Below are 11,405 nucleotides of genomic sequence, written 5' to 3'. Positions count from 1 at the left end.
ATCAGGAATGTCTCTGTCCTCTTGCTAACTAGACTGTCATCCCTCCTCTTCAGGGTCCCACACCATCTAGGGCACCCGTCCCATGGCTACCCCCCAACCCCCAACAGCAGGTAAATAACAGTAGACACAGATATAATGGAGAACAAAGTGTCAGTGTCATACTGCCCCCTCCTCAGGTTTCCTCGTCCCCGAAGAAAAGGGAAATCCACAAAACGCTGTGGCATTCGAAGTACATGTGTAACTGTAAGTGGGTAGAGTAGAAGCGGTCACCCGGATGGGATTGAGGTTTAGGGGGGCGAGTGTAACTGCTGTAAGCCAGTAGTCGCTGTGCGGGTAAACCTCACTCACTTGATCTCAAGAAGCGCTCTAGAGGCTGTGGTTTTTAGTCTCCTTGAGATCGCCCTACTCAGTTGGACCGGTTACACAGGCCTCTATCAAGGGGGTAGTCGGCATGTACTCCACTGCTACTTCTTCCACCTCTCAAACGCCGATCAGAGCTCATTGTAAGATCTTCAGGTGCCCCCCAACACAGACCGATCTGGAAGAACCTCAGACCCTCTCCTGGTCTGCAGCATTCCTCTGCTTTCTGGTAGGGTGACCTTTAGATGATGACTTCAGGGTCTCCTGGGCGGCCGACATTATTGTTGTATTACAGAGGCAAAGGTTGTTAAGTTTGGAATATTGTGGAACAAGACGCTAATAGAATGTGTGCAGGTCAACATTGGAAAATGGAACACAGTATTTTTCTACAAGTCAGTCAAGTCCATTTTCGACTGGTACATCGGAGGGGTTACTAGAGAAAGGTGATATAAATAGGTTGATTTTTATCATTCAGTATTATTCTTAGTCTATATATTTTGAGCTTGAATCGGTCCGTGTTGCCATCGTTGATGGGGGAAATGTGCAAGATTGTTCTCTGAAAGCTGCATCTACCACAAGTTTTTTATTTTTATGTTCGGACTTAATTATAGTACTGTGTTAACAGTTTTATCAACCTTGAAGTTTGTTGAGAATGTTTAAATGGTCATGATATCCACCATAAAGAATTTAATTATAATTATTTATACAGTATAATTAAATATAATTATACTGTAATGTTGAATGGCTGTATTTAATGGCTAAAATTGAGGGGGAAAAATCACTTTTATAGAGACATCAGTAGCAGTATTGGTATCAGTATTACTGGCCTTCTTTCATAAAAGGATAATGCAAAAATATACCCCAGAAAAAACTTTGCAGTAAAAAACAAACAAAAAAACTGCATCTAAGGGCCTGTTTACACGACACCGTTTTCAACTAAAAACGTTTTAAGCATATCATTGACGTGTAAACGTACCCTAAAAGAAAGATTGCACACTCAAGTATGAGTTTAAAGGGATATTTCACGCAAATTTTTTTTTAATCTTTATTTGCTTACTGTTACAGAAACAGTTCCAGTCTTGAGCAGTAGATGTTACAAATATACATTATTAAGTGTTCCATAGATGTGGAGTTTTGTGGACAACTATACATTAACAAAATATTACATTAAAATTAAATAAACCTTACATTAACTGATCTTATGTTAATGTTTAAGGTTGTGTCAGAGTATTTGATGCTGTCCCACTGAAACACCAATAGCTTTCTATTTGTCTGTCTCTGTTGTATATTTTGAATAACCTCCATTTGTCATATAACTCCTTCTCTGATTTTTTGGTGATTTTGACAGACTGGAAAGAGCTGTAACGACACATGCTGACCTTGAGAAAAGATTGATGAAAATGTACTGCAATAAAACCCCTAAATGGAGGTCAGATCATGTTACACATACACCTGTATTGTGCATACTAATGTGGATAGAAGACAATTGCAACTATATACATTTAGGATACGTTTATTTGTTTTAGAATAATCTGGTTTAATTTATAGACAAACCTTTTTTGTATGACAGTAGTAGTTTTTGCAATGGCAATAGAAAATGCATCAAACAAAAATGACAAAATGGACTGTGAAAAAACCCAATAATAATAAAAAAATAAATTGCCAACCTCATGACTTGTTAGACAGATTCTCAAATATTAGATGTTACAAACACTTTCATAAGCAGTTATTTTCAGCACACAATTAGACATCTGAATACTTCTGGTATGTTTTATTATTTAAATGTTTTTATTACTCTGAATACTTCTGATATGTTTTATTATTTAAATGTTTTTATTACTCTGAATTCTTCTGTTATGTTTTATTATTTATGTGTGTTTTTTTGTATGTAATTTCCATGCACATTTCAGCGTGTGAACAGGACTTTTATTATGGTGCGGCGAAGTGACGTCATGTGGCAGCGCCGCGCTCCTGCAACTGTTGTGATTTGGCTGAAGAAAGGTTAGTGTTTTAAATCGTTTAAATAGATGCAAACCATTCAGTGTATTTTTATAGTTTTTGTAAGCGATCTAAAGGTAATTAGCCTATGTATTATTGAATGTAACATTGTAATGCTTTAACTAAAGTTAATGTACGTTATTGCTTGTGAGTAAAGTGCATCCGCAATTGAGTAAAAGAAAAGGAGCGTCTCATTTTGCTCCCAATATCGTGAATCAGTTCGTAAACACGAATGTGGTGAGTTGTAAATAGTGATGAGAGAAACTGATGTTTTTTATTTTATTTTATTTTATTTTATTGAATTGAATTTAACTGATGACACACACTGACGTCATCTGCTGGTTTAAACAGTGTAAATGCAATAAGAACAACAAACAAACATGAGTAATGACAACTTTACAAACCAACTGCAAATGTTTTCATGAAAGAGTAATCTATTAAATATAATCTGTACATAATTAAACACCAACTATAAATCATAACTTCAGTGTATAATTTTGAGATTTGAGATTTATTTTTGATTTTATTTTTAGTTTAATCTGGTGATTTAAGTCCATTAACTCTCACTCTGACTCTTACCAGTGAACTGAACTACTGAACTAGATCTGATTTAGACACGCACACAGAGATTTAGTGTGGATTTATTCTCATCTTAAACAGGACAAACACGCAGAAGAACTCCCGGTGAAGCGACTGACATCCACGCGACACTATTATAAAGATGCCGTTTATTAAAGAGGAGAGTGAAGACGTGAAGATTGATGAAACATTCAGAGTGAAACAAGAAGAAACTGAGACACAAACAGGTTGGTTTATTTGATCCTTATTAAAATGTCCAGCTCTACAGAAATGAATGAAATATGAGTGTCCTAAATAAAGTGGGTTTATTTGACATGTAGCGGTCAGACACGAGATCACATGACCAGACAAACACTAATGCAAGTATAATACCTTCAAGTGAACCTGAGAAGTTCATACTTTCCAAAACATAAACGCGTGCAAACAGCTAAACATAAAATTGCTTCTTCTTTTCTTTTTTATTAAACAGTGATTTACTGAACAAATAGGCTCTATGCACGATCGCTTCCGGTGCTGCGCTGTAAGCCGTGTTTAACAACAAAGTATTACCTATTTGTATTTTTAAGTCATTTTAAAGGCTGTTGTTCACTTGTATCTACCATTTATCCGATTACTCGATTAATCGATGGAATAATCCGTAGAATACTCGATTACTAAAATAATCGATATCTACAGCCCTAGAATTCACCACAGAAGTAATAACATCGCTGCGAGATCTAGTGAGAAGCAGTCAAATTTCTCCGTTATTAACCGTAGATCTCTATTAGATCAAACAGCACTGACGTGGAAACCAGGTGAAACATTGTGCCATGAATGAACTAGTTATAGGCTTAAAGTCCACAGATCAGCAACATTCACCATGGATTTAATGTAGTAGCACTAACTGTAACATGGAGGTTTGGCAGGAATAGTAAAATGCTTTCAACAGGGTTTTCGCGGATCCTTAAAGTCTTAAAGGGTTAGTTCACCCAAAAATGAAAATTATGTAATTAATGACTCACCCACATGTCACTCCAAACCCGTAAGACCCCCGTTTCTCTTCTGAAGACATCTTAAGATATTTTAGATTTATTCCGAGAGCTTTCTGTCCCTCCATTGAAAGTCAATGGACGTGTCACTGTTCATGTCCATAAAGGTAATAAAGACATCATCAAAGTAGTCCATGTGACATCAGTGGGTTAGTTAGAATGTTTTGAAGCATCGAAAATACATTTTGGTCCAAAATGAACAAAAACTCCGACTTTATTCAACATTGTATTCTCTTCCGGTCTGTTTTCCATCCACGTTCACGAGTCCACATTGACGCTGCTGACGTAAGACGCTGCTGACGTGTTATCTGGTGCGCCCGAGCTTCGGTTACAGCGTGTTTCGATGCTTCAAAACATTCTAACTAACCCACTGATGTCACATGGACTACTTTGATGATGTCTTTATTACCTTTATGGACATGAACAGTATACCGGCCATTGACTTTCAATGGAGGGGACAGAAAGCTCTCGGAATAAATCTAAAATATCTTAAGATGTCTTCAGAAGAGAAACGGAGGTCTTACGGGTTTGGAGTGACATTTGGGTGAGTCATTAATTACATAATTTTCATTTTTGGGTGAACTAACCCTTTAAATATAGTTTTTTTTTTTTTTATGTTTTTTTTTTTTTTTTTTTTTTACTTATGAAAGGTCTTACATTTTCGATGGCAATTTGACTTAGACATATCTAAATGTTTTACAAATTAGAACCATCTAAATAGTGTACTTTTTTATTTATTATTCTTTCTTTGTGGATTTACTTGTTCATGTGACATTTCGCGCCACATTCGCGTCAGCATTAAGCCCGTCTCCTGCGAAACAGGAGGAGAGAAGGAGAAGCAAGCTGGTAAATGTCAGTTCAATTTTAAGTTCATTCTTTATGAGCGTAGTGGTGTGCGATGTGTATTGTCTATTATGATATTGTAATCTTTGTTTTAACGATGTGCGAGGCACTCTTTCGTGCTTTCACTGCGTGATGTGTGCAGTTATAGGTCTGTTCCCAAATGAGTTTTTGTCTTATATTATATTATGTTGTTATCATAGGCCTACAATATCACATGTGATATTTATTTTAAATAACAGTTAAATTAACAATAAGTTAACATTGTGAGTTACATTTTATAAACCATATTGTTAATATTGTTTGTTTTCCCTTTATTTCACTGACAAGAATTTCAAAATGAAACCAGCAGAGTTTCAATGCAACAGACAGCCATGATTTTTATTTTTTTTACTGAAATCTGCGTTTTGAACGAATCAATTGAATGGTTCAATGAACAATCACTTGCTTCTTTCCCGAATGATGATTTCCCAAATCAATTTAAGGTGGCAAATATTGCCCCTTAATAAAAAATTAAATTTCTGTCACTGCTGTGAACTGACCACAGCATAGAATATAAAAAATATGAATATATTTGTCAGTCATCTGTCAACAACAGGCCTAAACCAGCCATGGCACCAAGCACAAAAACACAATCAGTAAAACATTATCTAATTAATATCAATTAATATTTGATTAATATCAAATAAAAAGCCTTAAATTTGACTTTAAAATGTGTGCAGAAACCCTGTTTCAAGTACGTCAAACTTCTTTCTCCAGCACTTCAAAAACTCAAATATTATCATATTTAAATGTTATTTTTAATGTGATGACCAAAACATTATTTCCACTCCTAAATATTTATTTTTTAATCATTTTGCTTTTGAATTATTATTTCGACATTGTTAATAAAATTGCTGCCCTCAAATATTAATCTGGAGCCTTGCAAATTTAAAATACAAACTTTTGTTACAAGGAGCTGTTTTATATTCTAAGACACCCCAGAAGATGGGTCAAGTATAGCAATAGCTCCATCACTGTTCAAAGAAAAAAATGATCATACTTCATGATGTTAGTTAGATGATTGTTCATATTGTGTATAATATGCATTTTAACAGTCGCTCTTGGGTGAATTAACCCTTTAATAGTTATTCTTAATTTCATTGTTGCTTCCTGATTTTCAAAGTGCCTGAAAACCAGGAAGCATCAATGAAATTAAGAATTTATTTTTTTACTTTTTAGGAATGAACGTTTCAGTGCACTGATAGGATTCTGGGATTGAGACAACCCTTAAAATGTCCGACTCCCTGATCGGAAGCTTGACTAGTAAACTAGGGAGCTGTAAGGGGATTTACAGTCAAAGACCCAGAACCAGATATGATGAATGAAGACCCGGAGTCAGAATTATAATAAATGAAAGAAAAGTTTTACTGAAGATAGTTTGAAGTTTCATCAGCCAGAAGTTCAGCTTCAAGACTCACAAGGAGTTTGTAGGCCGCCCCGCTTACAGTTACAAAGATCACAGCAGTTATACCCTTCACCAAGGTCTAAGCTACTTCATTACTTCAGGTTGAATGATTCTCATTGGCTAAGAAATAGATAAACATAGTAATTTCCCACACATATACATATAGACTGAAGCATACCTACATCTGATTATGCTGCTGACACTCAGACCCTGAAGTTAGGCACGTCGTGACCTTCCTGGTCGCAGATTTGGGTTGCTGGGCGCCAGCATGTCCCGAACAACAACTCAGTCGATCACCAATAATGCCACTTGTTCCATAAGCTGTAACCAAAAAGACTAACACACACGCCGACACACAGCTTCCTCAAGGTTGGATTTGGCCAGGCTCTAACTATAAACAGAAGAGTCCTCTCAAAACATCAAGATAATACGTTATTTCTCTCAAGAAGAGCTACACTTTAGTCTAACTGGAAAGTAAGGCTTTAACCCTCTGGAGTCTGAGCGGTTTTCTGGGCCCTTGAGATGTTCTGACATGCCCTGACATTTGTGCTTTTTTCAGTTGCTTATAAACATATTAATGGCAAAGGTGTAAATTCACTCTATAAAGCACAAACAGGGCTACCATAATATGTGAGCCATGTGTATGTACATGTTTTAATTTTTGAGAGAATAATGTTTATGCGTGGATATTGAAAAAACTAAAAACTAAAATTTCTGAAATAAGGCCACAAAACACATAGTAAATATGTGTCAATAAGACTTTTGACCAATGGATGTCGTCGCCTATAGTTTTTTCTTCAAAATTATGTGAAAATAGTCTTGCTTTATCGTTCAAATAAAACCATACATTGATTTAAATTGATGTAAAACAGGTTTTGCTTGGAAAGCCAATATGCGAGGGGGCGTGAACGAGGAGTGGTTTTCACCTGAATTACCACCCACTCTGCATAATGACTCTGTATAATGATGAGCCATTCACACAGGTGTGAAACTGGCTGAGCCACAATACAAGGACAAAAGATATTTAGAAGAAGACTTATATTGACCATTTAAGATTTTGCTTACATCTATCTTGTACATGTGTTGTGCTATTTTATTAAAAAGGTTACAATTACAACAATAATTACAATTTCAACAATATTTCAAGTGTACTCTTTCTTTGTAAAAAAAAAGAAAGATTATATGCCTACATTTTATCTATGTATTCATTACTTTGAATATAGCCAACATTGGAACAGCTAACATCTTAGTTGATGACTTTATTTTTGACAAAAATAGTAGGCTATTTTATATATAGAAATTGCTAAACAAAAGCTTATTTGACGAGGCAGTATATTCTACAGTAAAAACTGTACCCAAATCTACTAAACAAAATGTTGTCTTTCATATTTCGCCTGACTGTAAAGTTGTTTTCATGAAATATTAGGGCATATAAATGTTAATTTGCAGTTTACGTTGCTTATACAAATAGCCAACATTTTATTTCAACATATTTCAGTCGATTTTTACTCATCTCAGTATAGCAATACAGTTTGCTAAAACATCATCATTCGTTGACGATAGGCTTATTTACTTTAAATCCAGGAAAGTTGTTAATGAAAAAATTATTAAAATTAAGATACAATTGATACAAAACGAAATTCGTTTTAAAGAAAGGATTTGTACTTTTTGTTTTGAGGTCTCTGTGAAAGTTTGAAAGTCTTTTAGTGTTTTTTTTTAGAGCTCGCGTCCATAATGGAGAAAAAACAGAGCGCATGCCGTTCAATCGTCAATAAACAGAAACCCGAGAAGGAAAAACTTACTTGTATTCCTCAGCTCGTATTCCTCGTATTCCTCATTATTCCTCACAGCGCTGCAAGACGGTGTAAGCAAGTAATGTTCTGAATAAACTTGTGTTTTGGTTTTCTCGAGCTGATGGGGGCGTTCACAGGATTGCGCGGATTACCTCAGCCATTTGCGTTTGAATAGCGTGCGCTCTCCGTGGGCGGAGTCACATTACATTTGAATTAGCTCTAATTAGGTCGACTGGAATCGCTCTCTTTTAATACAGATTTCACAAGATGAGAATATTTGTTTTTTATATAAATTACTTCATTTAAAAGAACAGATTTCAAGCTTCATAAAGACATATATCACGTGTATGTGTGAGAAGTATTCACTGAGTTATGGTTCATTTTCGGACGCGTTTCAGAATGGACTACACGGACAGAGAGAAGGCAGAACTCGCTTCGTGTTTATTTTTCTTTATTTGTCGAAAAGCACAACACTATGTTTTTATTGTGAGTATACACAAAAATAATACACATTTAACAGAATCGATTGATGTATAGAACTCCTATGGAAAATCAAAGTCAACAGAGTATTCATGAGTTTCTTTTACACTGATAAAAAAAAAAGCGAGCTGGTATCGCCGGCGATACCGTCGACCTCAGGGGGTTAACAAAGAGATGGTCACTTAAACTATTGGTTCCAATGACTCTTGTGACCTATAGTCGTCATGGTGACCTAGAAGAACAGATATATGTTTTAACACATGTTGAAGACCTTTCTCAAACTAAACATCTTCCATATATTTCATTTCTGGAAGCCGGGCTAAATGAGGAAGCGCTGTTACTGCATTCAGATATCAAATACTGACATAGAGAATACATGAAAAGAACATTTTAGTAATCACACTGGTAACTACTATAGCAAAGTAAAATCTTATAAGCCTAGAGAAGTCATTCAACTCGTGATATTTAGAAGGAAAAATATTGATTAATACCTTGATTTTCACTCATTCGACATACATTAAAGCAGCAGTGGATTCCAGAAGCCATTCCTTCAGTGCTGATTGAGACGCACCAATAGGCAAGACATTGAAGATGCTAAATTGCCAGCAGAATCTTGATATCTCGAACAGTGTGGCCATTGCAAGGGTTTAAATTAATGTCATAAAGGTAAAATGGGAAGTCTAGGATTTTCTAAGTGTATTGTCTGATAAAGATCACATTGGTGTTGTAGGTTTGGTCATGGGGTCATGAATCTGGCTACTGTGATTCAGGGTCAGAACGCCACAAGCTGGCAACAGGAAGTGTAGCAGGAAGTGTAGCACATACAACAGGAAGTGTAGCACATACAAAAGGAAGTGTAGCACATACAACAGGAAGTGTAGCACATACAACAGGAAGTGTAGCACATACAACAGGAAGTGTAGCACATACAACAGGCTATGAAACAGTCCTCCTATAAATGCATGTGTGACGATGGGAACGTAGTACTTGAGCCTGTTATCGCTGTTTACAGCTATGTATATTTTTGGTTTTTATGCTTTACATGTATAAATGTTTTGATGTCTGTTGCTTTCTGCCATTAGCTGGAGTTAACATATATTTGTCTTTATTTGCCTTAGACCTGATGGCGCTGAAAGAGGAGAGTCAAGATCTGAATGAGAAACACACTGATTTCGTAACTGAAGAAACATCTTTTAGTTGCTCAGAGACTGAAAATGCTTCCTCAGAAAATAGAGCTCAAGACACAGGAACTAGAAGTCAGTTCATCTGCGTACAGTGTGGGAAGTCTTTCAAAAAAAATGGAAACCTTAAAGTCCACATGAGAATTCACACTGGAGAGAAGCCTTTCACCTGCCAACAGTGTGGAAAGAGTTTTTATCAACATGGAAACTTTAAAGTCCACATGAGGATTCACACCGGAGAGAAGCCGTTCACATGTAATCAGTGTGGAAAGAGTTTCGCACATAAAGGAACCCTTTATGCTCACATGATCGTTCACACTGGAGAGAGCGCTTACACCTGCAAACTGTGTGGAAAAACTTTGAATCGAAAAGGAAATCTTAAGGCTCACATGAGAGTTCACACTGGAGAGAAACCTTTCTCGTGTGGTCAGTGTGGGAAATGTTTTGCACGTAAAGAAACCCTTATTCAGCACATGAAGCTTCACTTAAGAGCAAACTGTTTTACATGTCATCAGTGTGGGACGAGCTTTAAAGACCGGAAACGCCTTAAACGCCACGTAAAAACTCACATCGGACAGAAGCCTTTTATGTGCCATCACTGTGGAATAACTTGCACAAACACAGGAAACCTCAATACTCACATGAGAGTTCACACCGGAGAGAAACCTTACGCCTGCCAACAGTGTGGAAAGAGCTTCCCGCGAAAAGAAAGTCTGAAGAGTCACATGAGACTTCACACTGGAGAGAAACCTTACACCTGTCCTCAGTGTGGAAAGAGCTTCACACATAAAGGAACCCGTTATACCCACATGAGAACACACGCTGAAAAGAGGACTTATCTTTAGTGCGTTTCATGGATAAAATAGATCTGAAAAGTAATTTGCAAATTCATTCTGGAAAGACATTGCAGTGTTATGCGTCTTTTACTCTCTATTTCTGAGCATTTGATGTTTTGCATTGATTTTCTTTGAATTGATTATGTAATTGCCATAATTTATTTACCCTAATCATAAATTGTTAGGTTTGAATTTATTCTGACTTACTCTGAAATTATTGACTCAAGTAGTTTTGAGCGAAGAATGCACGCCAAGTGTGATTTTACACTTGGCACTGGATCAAGTGTACTTGGACTGTAAAGACTAAAAAGGGAACTTCCATTTAGGACAACAGAATTACTTACCTAGAGTAAGTGTACATGGGAAACCATGGCATGACCAAACCAAAGCTACTATCAGAGAAAGTATTATTGGTGGGCTGTAGTAGGTCTGACTTCTTTATTCAAGTGTATACGGATCTATGAAAACTAAATAAAATAATTTTAGAGAGAGCAAGCCTTGGAGTGGCCATCTATATGGTATAGTAAATAGCTGCGTTTCCACTGTCAGGCCAGTGTGAGCCAGGACTTTAAAAAGGCCGTGCCGGGCCAATAACTTCAGACCTGTAGCACTGAGCTGAAAACCATGCTGCGTTTCCACCGTCAAGCCACTAAAACGCTTAACTAAAACCAACCCATAACACGCCTCTCTGGATCAACGTCACACAAACCCATCATTTCACCAACAAATGGAAGTTTTATCAGACAACTAATAAGAAAGAAATCACTGGAAACTAGCGAGATCTCAAAACAAACATGATAAAAGTGACCGTTTGCTGGCATTTTTGTTTTTACTTAAAGGGACACTTCACCCATTTGCATTAA

At 36.5% G+C, this 11,405-nt stretch overlaps 1 protein-coding gene across 2 annotated transcripts; it reads left to right on the top strand.

Annotated features, from left to right (window-relative positions):
- The first annotated feature begins 2,275 nt into the window (after positions 1–2,275).
- LOC308689668 (uncharacterized protein) lies at positions 2,276–11,035 on the top strand. 2 transcript variants are annotated; one of them, XM_081363502.1, is made up of 3 exons: positions 2,276–2,361; positions 3,019–3,164; positions 9,644–11,035. In XM_081363502.1, exons 2-3 carry the CDS (start codon positions 3,080–3,082, stop codon positions 10,549–10,551), a joined length of 993 nt encoding a protein of 330 aa, XP_081219628.1. In that variant the 5' UTR covers positions 2,276–2,361; positions 3,019–3,079; the 3' UTR covers positions 10,552–11,035. The 2 variants fall into 2 exon arrangements, with proteins under 2 accessions (XP_081219628.1, XP_081219629.1); XM_081363503.1 differs by having other exon boundaries at positions 2,340–2,595.
- The last annotated feature ends 370 nt before the right edge of the window (positions 11,036–11,405 follow it).

The sequence above is a fragment of the Scardinius erythrophthalmus genome (assembly GCF_964197995.2).
Source record: "Scardinius erythrophthalmus genome assembly, chromosome: 4".
Taxonomy (NCBI): domain Eukaryota; kingdom Metazoa; phylum Chordata; class Actinopteri; order Cypriniformes; family Leuciscidae; genus Scardinius; species Scardinius erythrophthalmus.
Note: the sequence above shows the minus strand (reverse complement) of the source record. Positions and strands in the feature narration are given on the sequence as shown.

What these genes read in the sequence shown, in the direction of transcription:
- LOC308689668 (XM_081363502.1), top strand. Translation starts at nt 3,080, where the DNA reads ATGCCGTTTATTAAAGAGGAGAGTGAAGACGTGAAGATTGATGAAACA. An exon ending in AGAAACTGAGACACAAACAG is followed by an intron (nt 3,165 to 9,643) that starts GTTGGTTTATTT and finishes TATTTGCCTTAG; the next exon opens with ACCTGATGGCGCTGAAAGAG.